This window comes from Nanorana parkeri, unplaced genomic scaffold (genome assembly GCF_000935625.1).
Source record: "Nanorana parkeri isolate BGI_ZX_2015 unplaced genomic scaffold, ASM93562v1 scaffold2966, whole genome shotgun sequence".
NCBI lineage: Eukaryota > Metazoa > Chordata > Amphibia > Anura > Dicroglossidae > Nanorana > Nanorana parkeri.
The window spans coordinates 26,627-41,636 of NW_017309234.1; the positions used below are offsets into that span (position 1 = coordinate 26,627).

At 42.8% G+C, this 15,010-nt stretch overlaps 1 protein-coding gene across 1 annotated transcript in view; it reads right to left on the minus strand.

Annotated features, from left to right (window-relative positions):
* LOC108802577 overlaps positions 1 to 15,010 on the minus strand; it is a 54,418-nt gene that overhangs the window by 20,527 nt on the left and 18,881 nt on the right. The window contains exon 2 of the mRNA XM_018574433.1: positions 2,587 to 3,166. Within this exon, the coding sequence (XP_018429935.1) occupies positions 2,587 to 3,166 (580 nt within the window). The remainder of the gene's footprint in view (positions 1 to 2,586; positions 3,167 to 15,010) is intronic.

Consider the following 15,010-nt stretch of genomic DNA (forward strand, 5'->3'; position numbering starts at 1 on the left):
ATTTGCAACTACCACCATTTTATTCTATAGGGTCTTGGCATTCAGAAAATATATAATGTTGGGGGGTTTTAAGTAATTTTCAGGCCTAAAATGTGGAATATAACATAGGTACAAAAAAATGAAAAAAAGGCCTCAGTCATGAAGGGGTTAATGATGATTAAAAATCTAATCCATATATTATTAATTTAAAATGGCGGGTCAAGGATTAAATACCGTATATACTCGAGTATAAGAAGTCCCGAATATAAGCCGAGGTACCTAATTTTACCACAAAAAACTGGGAAAAAGTATTGACTCGAATATAAGCCGAGGAAAACCTATATAAAACATGGACCAGAGATAAATATGTGTTTGGGTAACGTTTTTACCTTAAGAAAATAATACAATATATGCAGACTTGGTAGTAAGCATATGCTTTGGCCAATAGATGCTAGTGCCTTTTCACCATGAATGCTCAGCTTGTTAGCACAACTGGTTGCTGCTAGAGCTAGCTGCTGACAAACGCTTTGCCAGCCTACAACACTGTTAAAGTAAGCTGATGAGCTGAGAATTTATGGTGAAAAAGGTTTTAAATGTATTTGATCTATTAACCTCTATTTTAAATTAATATTATGTGGATTACATTTGTGGTTTTATCATGATGATCAAATATCTAATTTTATACATTTATTGTATATACATCAAGTTCCTTAACATTGATTAATTCCAATTATTATATTTATCTATTACTGCCATTTTTTGTTAATGTTATTACTATTATAATTATTATTATTATTGTCCTTTTACTATTATCCACACTATTACTATCATGATTATTATCAATGTACAATCACTTCACTTTATCATGCTCTGTACCGATATTTGACCATGTTCACCAGCCTGATATTCATATGAGATGCATATGTTACAGTTATGTATATTTTCTTTGTGTTATTTTCTAACCCTGATAAAGGGGCAAAGCTGTAGCCTCTGAAATAGTTTGGATACATTGAAATAAACTTGTATCTGGACTTTAATATGATAGTATGGCACTTCTGTTCTCGATTTACTAATCTTTATAATACACTGCAACAGAGGGAAAAAGATTTATATATTTACTTAGAAGAAGTTGATTTCTGACTCCCCATGTAAAAGTAACCAACACATTGGGCTTTATGTACTAAACCAAATGAACAAGAACAGAGATAAATTGTATGCTTACATGGTGGGCCTGCTTGAGTGTGTGAATGTAGGTCTGCATAGCACATGCAAGTAATTCAGTTATCTAGCTGATCATACAGTATATTGCTGTTTAAAGCGTATGGTGTGGTCCTAAAATCTATATAATGATGCATTTGTGCCTTCAGTTCCAATAAGGAATGTGTGTCCAAATTTTACCTGAAAATCTTTAAAAAAATTGTGACCACTGAAGAAATGAGCTGCTTCCTGGATTAACAGCACTACCTCTGTTGCTGAGATTCCCATGAGCTTCAGGTCTGGGAAGGGGATCGTTTTAGGTACAAATGAAGCTAAATTTGACTCATAAAAGGTAAATTAAGTTTTCTGTTTATATTATGAGATATCATATTGTGCATCACATAGTAACTGGATTCAGTATTTGTTTAGACTGGCATATAGGAGCCCTTAGTTGTACTTTACAAAAATGGAAGGTTCACTGCACTTACAACCCACTAAATACAAATGGCTTTAAAAAAGCAATACTAAAATTAAGTTTTAATTAAAAAAATGTTTTAAATACCTTGGCCTCAGGGCTTTTTGGACAGAAGGGTGTCATCACCCTGCCTCACTGATACCTCCTCAGAAGCATCCTGCAAAAAGCTGCTTCAACCTATTGCAAGAGTATATTCTTGCTAGATTTCCTGCACCTGTGTACCCAGAGGCTTGTTAAGGTTTCCTTCAAAAATCTGCCAGTTGATGGGAAGTGCACTATACAATTGGCAGATTTTTGTCTTTCAAACAGGCTAGAAAATTTTCGTCTAGTTGGACGAAAATTGAGGGGTTAGTGGCATTTTCGTACAACAAAAATCTCAAGATGAAAACTGCACATGATCAAACGAAAATTTGGTCATTTGATCTATGAAAATCGGCCAGTTAGTGGTGCTGACGAACGCTAATCACAAACTACATTGGTCTGTGCATGATGGGCTGTTTGTACGAAAATTGAACGAGGGTGCAATGTCTGGACAAAAAACAATGTACAATAGTTGTAAGGTGTATGGCCACCTCACACTTTCTGGAAGAGTCAAAAGCTGAGCTGAAGTTTTTTTTCAGACCAAATTTTATTTTTGAATGGCTTTTCTTTAAGCCATTTGTATTTATGGGGTGGGAGGACTGCAAGTTAGCGGACCTTCTGTTTATGTAGAAGGTCCACTTTAGCACTTAACTGAATTATCCAGTACCCCAAACAATCACTTAACATGAAAATACCTGTAAATTCCTAATAAAAATGAATAATCTGCCTAGTTTGGCAAGTGATTCACTCATTACTAATTAATTTATAAGCGCTAAGGCAGATTTGTGCATATAGCACCACACTATTATCAACCCATATTACTCCCATTAATAGTATATTTAATTGCAAAATACCTGCAAAACTTTTCATTGTAACATAATCGCCAGAGTCAATGTTTGATCTTCTGAATTTCTCCAGATCTACGAAAGGAGGTCGAGCTGGTTTTCTTGGCTTAAGTCCGAGAACAGCTTCACTTGGCAAAATTTTTAGCCTAGGTGGGTTGGACTTTCCAAATTTTGCCTTATTAGTTGTTACAGCAGTAACATGAATATTTGCAGTATTTGTATAACGTGAAAAGTTCCCAGGTGGCTTTGGCACCGGTAAAGGTTTAATAACAGGCAGTGAAGGTCTTTTGAGAGATGCTTCCTGATGGCTTGCAGAGTTAGTTCGAAATGAGAAACTTTGGTGTAATTGTAACTGACTCCCTGTAGCCTTGAAAGGGTCAGTCTTGGGCGAGCTTACTAATTCTGGAGAAGATATAGCTTTTGGTAGTGGCTTCTGGAAAAAACGTTCATTTGCAAGTGAAATATTTGGTTTTGCTGGTATAACAGGCTTTGCTCCAGGACGTGCTTGTCTAATAGGCTTAGCACCAGGATTTTCTCCAAGCTCCCACTGAAATTTTGATTGAATACGTTTAAAGTTGTTAGGGTGTTCCTATAAAGTTAAAGAGTTATATAATTATTATACGTATATACAGTAGAGTATATAGAGTTTTTCAGTAGCTTGGTACAGTTATGCTTGCAGTAACTATCAATTAACTATTTTACAGATGCATTAAGTAAATATATTTCTGATTGTAGATTTAAACATTGTTTTTTAAAGTTCTTTTTAACTAGGGTAACTAAAGATTTGTTGCAGTTACAAATTACTTTTTCTAACTGTATTTATACATACATTCACTTGAGTTAAATTTACTATCATTTACCCCACATCTGCATTTACCATTTTCAGCCTAATGTTACAGTCACCATTTTAAGGCTGTAAACCATTGATCTATCAATAATACCTATTAGTACCTGACGCAGTCATTCCTGTTTATCATCTAAAATCACACTTCTTGCACATTGGGCAAATATTTGACACACTACAAATTAGGATTTTATACTAAAATGTTAATTTGCATATAACAGGGGCATCGCACTTGGGGTATATGCTCCACATCTCTCAGCTGGTGCCCTGGGTGTGAGGCCACCCACAATGTTTTCTTGAACATTACCATTGCTCAGTGACAGAGGCAGAACAGCAAGTCAGTGTGCGCTAAAACAAAACCACACTTTCCCAATAGAGCTGAGCTGGCTGCTGTAAGTTCCCCTCCTTATGGTGAAAGATGAGTGGTGGGCCCTGGAGGGTTTTGGGGTGTAATGGGTAGTTGATGGGCAGAGAAGTAAGAGCTGCGGATGGGGGAGACTGGGTGCAGAGGTGAGAGCTATGGATAGGTGGGTGCAGAGGTGACTGCTATGGATGATGAGGGGTTGCAGACATGAAAGCTGTGGAGGGCTTTGATCGTGTGAGGAGGGCTAGAAGTGAGATGTGGAAGGGGAGCAGATATGAGCTGTGGAGGTGTTCAGAGGTGAGCTGTGGAGTGGGGAAGCAGAAGTGCGATATGGACCAAGGGAGGGGTGCAGAGGTGAGCTATGGATGGGGGGCACAGAGGTAGCATGGATAAGGGATGCAGAGATGAGGAGTGGATGGTTAATTTTAAGGGTGTTGCTTGAGGAAGGGGTGATTTTTCCTGAGCGGGAGTTTGCATGGGAACTAGGAAGGAAATGTATGGAGAGACAGGAGAGCTTGCAGAGTTCAGTGGTCAAGAGTATGTAACGTATGGCATGGCATGCAGGATGTAGTGGTCAGGATTTTGTAACAAACTTTGTACATTACATACTCCTGACTCCTGGAATGTACTCCTGAATGTTGCACTCAGTACAATGGATTGTACATTACATATTGCCAAGCTCTAAATTCTGTATCCTCTACTACACTTTACATACTCTTGACCACTAGGGCTATATGTTACATAATCCTCACAACTGTGTATGCTGGGAGAGCAGAAGTCAGGTGCGTGCTTTGAACAACACAGCTTACAGAGTGCAGTGGTCGGGAGTATGTAACATACCTGTTTTTCAGTATTGAGTACAAGTACCGATATTTTTTTTTGGTACTTGCCGATACCGAGTACTGAGTATCGGTGCCCTGTGCCCCCAATTATCCGGAAGTTGGCTGGCGGATCATGACCTGTCACCCAGCTTCCTGATTGCCAGTGAAGACGGTGTTCTAGCAAAAGAACACTGGCTGTCAGAAAGCCAGAGCCAGAGCTCGAGTGTCGCCGTCTGCGAATGCGCAGGCGCCTGTTGTGGACCATAGAGCCATAATAGGAGCAGCGTCTGTGCATGGACGTGCGCACGTACGTGCGCGTCACGCTCACGTTCGTGCGTGTTGGGCACGCGCCGACGTGTCATTTGAACAATTGGCGCCAACTGGGCTATAAAGGCTGTGTTCAGCTATCCTCCCATGCTGTCAGATCGTCAGCTTCCTGTGTTCTGTGTTCCTGTGTTTTCTGTATCCTGATTACCCGTTACTGACCCGGCTTGGACTACTCTCTGTTGTTGCTTGCTCCCTGCTTGTTTTTGACCTTGATTCTGCCTCACCCCTTGTACTGTGTTGCTAGCTCGTTGATGACCTTGGCCTGCTCGACGATCCTTCTGCCTTGTGTGTTCTGCTTCCAGCTTCCTCAGCTCATCGGATCTAAAGCCTTCTGGATCCTCTTCGGTGCATCCGCATCCTGCTTCCTGGCCGGATCTACGCACTTCATCTCATCTCGCAGGCGCAACAGGCTAACCAGCCTCTGGCACCCTTGCCCCTCTGTGCCCCGGCGCCCCTGTAACCAATCCAGGTGCTCCAGGACCGGAGCTGTGAGAGAGGCTGCCCTCGTCAACTCAGACTCCCCTAAGGTACGTGACACTGGCTTCAGAGGTTGCCTGGCTTCCTGACCAATAAGGAAGCCAGGCGGCGAGTCATGAGGTGCCATTTGCCTTCCTGATTGGTCACGAAGTCAGGCTGCCTAGCAACAGGTGAAGCCAGCTTCCCAGCCAATCAGGAAGCCGGGAAGCACGTCATGACCCACCTCCCGGCTTCCTGATTGGCTAGGAAGCTGGCTTCACTTGTTTCTAGGCAGCATGGCTTCCTGACCAATCAGGAAGCTGGGAAGTGAGTCATGACATGACACCCGGCTTCCTAATTGGTTAGGAAGCCAGGCTACTCCTTCCTAGCCAATCAGCAGCACCTCATGACCAGCCTACCAGCTTCCAGATTGGATAGGAAGCTGGCTTCACTTGTTCCTAGGCAGCCTGGCTTCCTGACCAATCTGACCTGACCTAACCTGATTGGTTAGGAAGCCAGGCTGCTTAGCAACATATGAAGCTGACTTCCTAATAACCCACCACCCAGCTTTTAGATTGGAAAGACAGCCAGCTCCATGCTCCCTCGGCACAGGCGGTCTTCCTCTGACCGGAAGTTCCGGTATCGGAGGTAAGTATTGGAGCATTTGGGCAAGTATGAGTACTCGCCCAAATACTCGGAATCGGCACCGCTGTCGGTGCATCCCTAATATATACCACTTATAGTGTAAAGAGAGCCGGGTTCAGAATTATATAATGTATAGTGCAATATTCAGGGATAGCGGATAAGAGTATACAATGTACAACACAGCTTAACAATTGCAGCAGTTAGGATTATAGTTACATAGTTAATCAGGCTGAAAAAAGAAAAAAAGTCCAGAGTTCACACAGTAGTGAGAAAAAAAATGAATAAATATAAAACATAAAATATAAACACAACCGTATGCTTACAGTTACCACAGCTGATCAAGATGAAAGCAAAAACCCTTTTTTTTTTGCTCCAACAGGAAAAAAAAACGCCTTTCCTGCTCCCCAAAAGGCAATCAGATATTCCGGGCATCAACAATCTCTGGTCATTACTTATAAAATGTTAATATCCAGTTATATTCTGTGCATTTAGAAATGCATCCCAACGGCGGCGAATGCTCACATTTGGCGCTTTCCCTCCTGCCTAGCCTATAATACAGACTTTTCCAGTTTCCTGTTGACAACATGGAATGATTATACTTCCTATAACCGAAGTCATACATCCACCCCACCTCTATTCTGGGAGGCCGCCAAGGCCTACATGAGAGGGAGAATTATCTCGTATTCCGCGGCTTATAGGAAAAAGACCTTGCAAAACTATCGGACAGGCAGTACTCGCCTGCGGAAAGCCAAACAAGACTTATTGTCAATTCCCTTCCATCATACCAGGATAGAGTGGGAACAAGCCAAACAACTATTTGACTTATGGGCACAGAGACAGGAGGCCATCCACTCTTCGTATTCTACACTTAGTATACATAAATTTGGCAACAAGGTGGGTAAGCTCTTGGCTAATCCCTCTGGAGCATTGGAAAGGGACCCTATAGCAATCAATAAGATCTTAGAAAATGTTTATAGTTCTCTTTACTCGACTGATGACATTGATGAGGGGGCAGCATCAAAATCTCCTAGATTCGGTGACACTCCCGTGCCTGTCCCCTGACCAGTTGTCATCGCTTAATGCACAAGTCTCCCAGGAAGAAATAACGTCCACTATTAAAAATCTATGCAAGGGTAAAGTACAGGGTCCTGATGGATACACAGCGGATTTCTACAGACTGATGCATCTAGATATAGTGGACTCTCTCCACTCTCTATATAACTCAATCTGGAGCCTTACCCAACTACTGGGAAAGAAGCCTATATTAAATTGCTCCCCAAGGAGGGAAAAGACCCCACCGATCCGAGTGCCTATAGGCCGATTTCGTTACTAAATGTGGATGCAAAAATTCTCTCTAAAATCATAGCCAATAGGTTGGCCAATATCATGCCTACCCTGGTGCAGCCAGCTCAGGTGGGATTTGTTAAAGGATGGTCGGGAGTAACTTACCTCCGAAGGGTACTGATGGCCGTGGAGGAAGCACGTGCCCGCCCCTCGAGGGCGGCGGCCATAATAACACTTGACGCTGAAAAAGCATTTGACAACGTGGACCTGGGCTGGCTGTTCCGGGTTCTCATGAAGTTTGGCTTTCAGGGTCGAGTTCTCTCTTTATTGCGACAAATGTACGTCTCACCAGTTGCAAGGATTCTGACTCAGTCAGCTCTGTCCCTGCCACTGGTCCTGGAGAAGGGAACAAGACAGGGCTGCCCCTTGTCTCCCCTGCTCTTCAACCTCTCTCTTGAACGTTTGGAATCACACATATTGCACTCCCATGATCTACATGGTATACGAATAGGTAACGCGGAACTCCGTATCACACTTTTTGCGGACGACGTTCTATTATTCACATCACGGCCCAAAGATGATGAGTTGGCTATACAAGAATTGTTTGCCCATTTCAGGACCTTCTTGGTGTGATGATAAATGGGGTCTGAGTCTAAATATTAAAAATAGCATTCTCTTGTCCCCCCCCCAGTTCAGAGCAAATACAGGCCTTCAGTTAGTAATTTGCCAGGCCTTCCACATTCCACAGAACAGAGATCTGCTATCTGGCTGTGATCTTTTATTGCCCCAGCCCTACTGAAGTCCAAAATATCTGGAATAGCCTTTTATGGCTGTCCCTAATTAAAGGCATGGCACCAAGCACTCATCGATTACCAGTGGACAAGCAGGTCTGGGAGAGGTGGTGACCCCGTATTCACACAAAAGTCATAAAACCTGAGTTACAAAATAAGCTACATTTAATAATTTGGAATTGGGTGGTGATAGTGAAAAATAAAGGTTTATCCTCCTCCCTGCTTTCCCTCCCCAGCCCTGCCCTAGGGGCAGCTCCAGGACACCCTCTAAAATGGGCTTATAAAATATTCTGTCAAGGCGACTAGAGTTGGCTCTTGGTTTTTTAAAACATAATTGAGGAGCTAGAAAACTTAACATCGCAGAAGAGTTCCCCTTTAAACTTTGGACATTATCTGCTGGAAGCCTGCTTGAAGAAGAGCCCTGCAGACTTCCCCTTATATTTTTGTCTCTTTTTATTAAATCTTTTTCTGTATATTTTCTGCAGCGTTTCTTTTATTAAAGGACGATCTTAAAAATCGTTAAGCTTATCTCTACGCTCTAAATACGAACTTGAAGTATCAAGTACAGTGAATCCTCTCATATTCCTGTCTGAGAGGACAGCGGTATCACAGGCATTGTTTAATTGTTTAAATTGTCGCAGCATTTGCTGGACACGGTCTGTGTTTCCGGTAAAAAAACACATGGTGGCAGTGAACGTTTGGTAGGTAAAGGGTTAACTGCAGAGTTAACCAACCCTGGTGACGATCGCTCTCAGTCTGCAAACCTGAGATTGTGTCCTGCGAGCTGGGAAATCTCTGTGCAAATAAAGTGAACAACTTTGCACCAAGTTCACTATATGGATCATTTATGTATTTGTATATAGTGATCAATAGTCCCCCTAAAACAGGTCTTCAAAGGGAGAACAAGTTCAGTTCATCAAATCTTTCTGCATAGCTGAGCTCCTCCAGGCCTCATATCAGTTTAGTTGCCCTTCTCTGCACTTTCTCCAGTTCAACAACATCCTTTCTGTAAACTAGTGCCCAAACTGCACCGCATATTCCAGATAAGGTCTTACTAGCACTTTGTAAAGGGGAAAGACTCCCTGGAGTCTATACCTCTTTTTTTTATACAAGAAAGTATTTTGCTTGGTTTAGAATGTGCTTTAGTGCATTGCATACTCCTGACAATACTCAGTATGCTCTGCTGTATTTACTGTTAAAAGTACTGTTTACTGTTAAAAGTGTATATATATAAAGATCCCCAATCATTATAGCTTTCTTTAAAGTAAGTTGGTATTCAATTTGACGCTGCTTGCCCCATATGCATACTTTTTAGAGCAATACAGGTGTAATTATGAAATAATGACTTTATAGATATGTGCCACTATATTTCAATTTGTTTGCTCATGGTCTAATGTGTTATCTTGATGGTTTTTGTTCTGAATGTTAAATGTACTCCCTAATATTAAGCAACACTTCTGTTCTGTCACACTGCCAGACAAACTTTCTCTGTTGTTGCAGGCATTGCTACTTTGCCTTTTAACACTTCCTTCAACCTCTTTTATGTTGATAGGAAGGTGAGCTAACAAAGACCAGAGGAGTCAGAAGGACCAGCAATGAGACACTAAACAATACACTGGCGCTGGTCCTTGTGGCCTGTCACCATTAAGTCACCAAAGATGTAGAAAAAGAACAAAAAAACTGTGCCTTCTCCTTGTGAAATAAGGAATGTTTTAATTGTCACTATTAAACTGAATAAAAATATACTCACAAACACAGTCTGTATATTAGGCATTCAGAACAAACGTCCAGGCTAGTGGACTTTGGTCGGCACCATGTTAAGCTATCAGAGATCCAGAATGTGAGCAGAAGCAATTAATTGAGCCTCACTGACATGTTTCCAGGTATATACTCTCTTCCTCAGAGCATACTTCCAAGTATGCCATTTGCTCTGAGGAAGAGGATTTATCCCTGGAAACATGTCAGCAAGGCTCAATTAATTGCTTCTGCTCACATTCTGGATGTCTGAGAGCTCAACATGGTGCCAACCAAAGTCCACTAGCCTGGACGTCTGTTCTGAATGCCTAATATACAGACTGTGTTTGTGGGTATATTTTTATTCAGTTTAATATTGACAATTAAAACAGTATTTCACGTGGAAAAGGCACTATTCTTTTGTTCTTTTTTGCATGTGCTTTTTAGGCTTCCCAACCTGTTACTAAACAGCAGCACCCTCTATGCATGTTATTAGTCTTGAATCAACCCCTCCAGTGTTGCTTTGAGACCTCCATCAAGCGCTGACAGATTGGAAAATACCACCAACGATGTAACCAAAAGCAGCCAAGCTGCCACAAACATAGAAAATCCTGAAGTAATTTGAAAAAAAAAAAAAAAACAAGCATTTGCAATGCTCAACATCAGTATAAAAGAGCAAACTAAACACTTTTCTTAGTAATGTCATTTACACAGAAAGATCTGGATGCACAAGCAGGATTGCTTGATGCCTGGTTGATTCCTCATTGCTGGGTACGCCCTGAATATAGATTCAGAGCGGCCCCACTTCAAAAATAATCGGTTTTAACTTTAACTAATAACTTAAGGTTTCAAGTGTGAGAAATACTTCAATTTAAGTATACTTTTTTTGTACATTGTTTTAACAGGAAACTGTTTAACCACTTGCTGACCGGGGTGTTTATACCCCCTTCCTGACCAGGCCATTTTTCAGTATTCAGCGCTAGAGTACTTTGACTGACATTTATTCCGTCATGCAACGCTGTACTGAAATGAATTTTATACAATTTTTTGGGGACAGATAGAGCTTTCTTTTGGTGGTATTTAATCACCACAACGGGTTTTTTTTTTTACTGTATAATAAAAAAAGTATAGATAATTTTGAAAAAAAAACTGTCTTCCCTACGTTATGTTATAAAACATTTATTATTAACCAATTTTTGGGTAAAATATAAAAGACGGGGTCACGTCGGGTAAATAGACACCAAACATTAGACATGTGCGATTCGGTTCGTTCCGAAATTCGTTTCGGACGAATTTTTGGAAATTCTGAGATTTTGAAACCGAATGCTATTCAGTTCTGTGAGCCGAGGTGTCATCTGAAAATAATTATCACACCTCGGCTCACAGACCTGAATAGCATTTGGAAACTCATGAATAGCACTCGGGAGTATCCGAATGCTATGTAGCATTTGACAGCTGAGAATGTCAAATGGGCGGAGCGAGGCGTGACGTCTCGGCTCGCTCAGCCCATCTGTTGACATTCGGGCTGAATGCCATTTTTTTTAAAGATGGCTGCCACGAGTAGCGGCGGCCATCTTTAAACCTGGCAAGTGCCCACAGTACATTTAATATATTGCCGAACCGGCAATGTACGTAAATGTACGTCCTCCGCTGGAAGTGGTTATACCAAGAACACGGCTGCTCCTGTTCACACCACTTGTAGTGCGTACCGGGCCGATTCCGGCAGAAACGCACTGCATCGCACTACAGCCGCCTCCCTTTTTTGCCGGGCAGGAGGCGACGTGGCGGGCCATTGTAGTGAATGGTGCTGTTGCCGCGGCCTCAATGCTACAAGGATGTTTTATGTGGTAATAATGACAGTATAAGACGTTAGTGTACAGAAGTTATGTTAGCTTTCATATATGACATTTTTAGAAGGTCTGAAGAAAACTTCTAATGCATCCAGGATGGCTTTAGTGTCACTCTTCTGCTCCTCTGTGAGGTTCAGATTATGCTTGTAAACATGAAGGCATTCACTGCCCATAACTCTCCTCAGTGTAGCTGCTTGCACTGCTGCAGGCTTCTCATGTAATCCTGTTGCTAGGGAGTAATCCTCAAACTCAGCTCTGAAGTTATCCCAGTTACTGCTGCAATCCCCACTCACCCTCATTGTCTCAGGTAGTGGAATGCTGTGTGCAGTTGCCATGGTGCTGGTTGTAGCAATCGCTACAGTTACTGCTGCAATCCCCACTCATTGTCTCAGGTAGTGGAATGCTGTGTGCAGTTGCCATGGTGCTGGTTTTCTTGCTTCCAGTGCTCAGCTTTCAGGACAGGACTGCAATCGCTACAGGAGGCACATTCAGCTCTAAGGCCTCTCACTGCAAGACTGGCAAGCTTTCAGCGCCCCATGAGTAGAAGCAGCGCAGATTCAAGTACTTCTGACACCATGTTTTATGTGGTAATAATGACAGTATAAGCCGTTAGTGTACAGAAGTCATGTTCTTAGAAGAGCACCCACAGAACAGGAACAGGAAACGCATCACAGGAAACAAGTGCCACAGAGATGAATCATAGAGTTGCATATAAACTAAACATAACACTCATAACAAAGGACACAGTTCATCAATAGTATATAGCAGAGTATGCTTTGAAGTGGCTACTAATAGAAGGGGGAAGATCCCGTCGTATTTGCGGTTCTGGTGTGGAGTGAGTTAAAGAGGATTAGCTGGTATCCTGGTATGGCAGAGGTGAGCCTCAGCGCATGGTCAGGATCCGAGTCCTCGGTAGGGCAGTCTGAACCCCACTCTTTGCTGCTATGGCGGTCTGTGGCTTGGTTTCTCACAGGGTCAGTCGCTCGACGTTCCACAATGATAGAACGCCGAGTGACTGACTCACCTGTGATTTTGAGGAGGCGCCGCACCCAGTGGGAGGAGTCGGCCGTGACATCACAGCCGCGGCGACGGAGCTCCGGTCCGGGTAAGTCTATGACAAAATGTTGCAAGCACTATTTTAACCTGCAGGCACTACCGGACTGCAGGTACAAATCTTACCTGAGCAAACTGAAGAGAGATGCTGATTAGTTGCCATGGGCAACTGTTTCAGATTCTCTCTGCTACAGTTTTGATAAATCCCCTCCCCCCCCACTCTTTTTTGACGGAACCTTTCTTCTTCTTTGAATTTTTTTTCTTATGTCAAGATCCTTCTCTACATCGCTCTTGGAGCTTTGTCCCCTTGATTGAAGCTGTCTGGTTTGGCCATCTTCTGGCCGGCTTTTGGAATGCCATTTCCAGACCCTGCTGAACTGGAAGTTGCAGGGATAGCCTGGAAGTGACCTTTGGAACCCTGGGTTCCACATAGGACACTTTCTGGTAAAATTAGACGTGGAGTGCAATCCAGGTCCAGAGCCTCTGACATTGCATTGCATCAAAGCTTGCCCTGCCTCTGAAGACTCACTTTGTGAGTTAGGCCGAGCATAGGGAGCTACCTCATCTAATTAGGTCAATGGACATCTTTAAAATTCCTTGCTTCCCACTGTTTCCACCATGGAAGAGGTTACAGCTGTAAAGGTGGCCATACACTGTACAACCATCGCAAGACCTTAGTCTTGCGATGGTTGTAAAGTGATTAAAAAAACGTACGATCTGCCCATCTTGGACAGGCAGATCGTACTCTCGATCATCGCAAGCCCGCCCCCCTGAGGGGCGGGCTTCCGATGACCGCAATGCTGAACGGGCAGTGTGCGCACACCAGCACGTTCGGCAATTGTCTCCCGAGCACCTTTCAAACCAGCCGAAAATCGTACTGGTTTTCTAGCGTGCTCCTTAGACAAAAGACGTGCGACCGTACAGTAGAAACGGTCGCACGTCTTCGTTCACACTGCTCGATTCTCGTATGAGAATCGAGCAGTGTATGGGCACCTTTAGACTGAGCACTGATGTCATCCACTGGCAGGAGTGTTGCACATGTGCACTTCATGCTATCTTTCCCACCATGTAGCATTGAGGAAGCAAGCTTCTGCTTGGAACATCATTCTGCTAATCCATTTCTGCTCCAGCCGCCTACAGTAACTTTGGTTACCTCTGGCCATCTGAGCCTCATTTGCTCTCAGTGGCCCAGGTTTCGTAAGTACCAGAGGAACACTCTACTAGGTTTGTGAGTGTTTCTTGGGCTTTTTTATCATCAAGTAAGTGTTTATCAGATGTGCAAGACTGCCAGCTGATCTTTTGTTCACAAAGAGTTAAGATTTTTCAGATACCCGATGCCTTTCAGGGATCAGTGATAGCAGAGCGGTATTTGGTCACTGTTTAGGTGCCCATACACTGCACGATTCTCGTACGAGAATCGCGGGAAATCCCGCGATCGTACGAGAATCGTGCAGTGTATAGAAGGCGTGCGACCGTTTCTACTGTACGGTCGCACGTCTTCCGTCGAACCAGCAGGCTAGAAAACCCGCCGGGAATCGTACGATTATGGGCGAGTTAGTAGCCTGCTGGTTCGACAACTGCCGAACGGGCCGGTGTGCGCACGCGCACACAGCCCGTTTGCAGTCTTCTTATGCCCGCCCCTCATTGCAGTCATCGTAAGCCTGCCCCTCAGGGGGGCGGGCTTGCGATGATCGAGAGTACGATCTGCCTGTCCAAGATGGGCAGATCGTACGTTTTTTTAATCACTTTACAACCATCGCAAGACTAAGGTTTTGCGATGGTTGTACAGTGTATGGCCACCTTTTGGCAGCTGGTATAGACCGGGATTAGGGAATCCCAATGTATACTGGCTTTTTTGTAGATGCTTTAGCAATAGAAACATTTAGTTACATATTTCTTTTGCTGAAACAATGTAGCGAACGATCATAAGCCTATCAAGCAGTCATAGTAAGATCCATTCACAATGTCTGCTTGATATTAGGGATGCACCGATACCACTTTTTTAAGGCCCGAGTACGAGTACCGATACTTTTTTCCAAGTACTCGCCGATACCAATTACCGATACTTTAAAAATAAATAAAAGTGTACAAAATGTTGAAAAAAGTAGTGGAAATTATTTAAAAAATAAAGCGTAAAAACAAAATAAATGTAACACATAAAAATTATATATTTAAATATATTTTTATACTATCATTATCATGTCTTGAAAAATGTGATAGTGTCTCACCAGTCAGTCAAAAATGTCACCAGTCAGCATGACCAG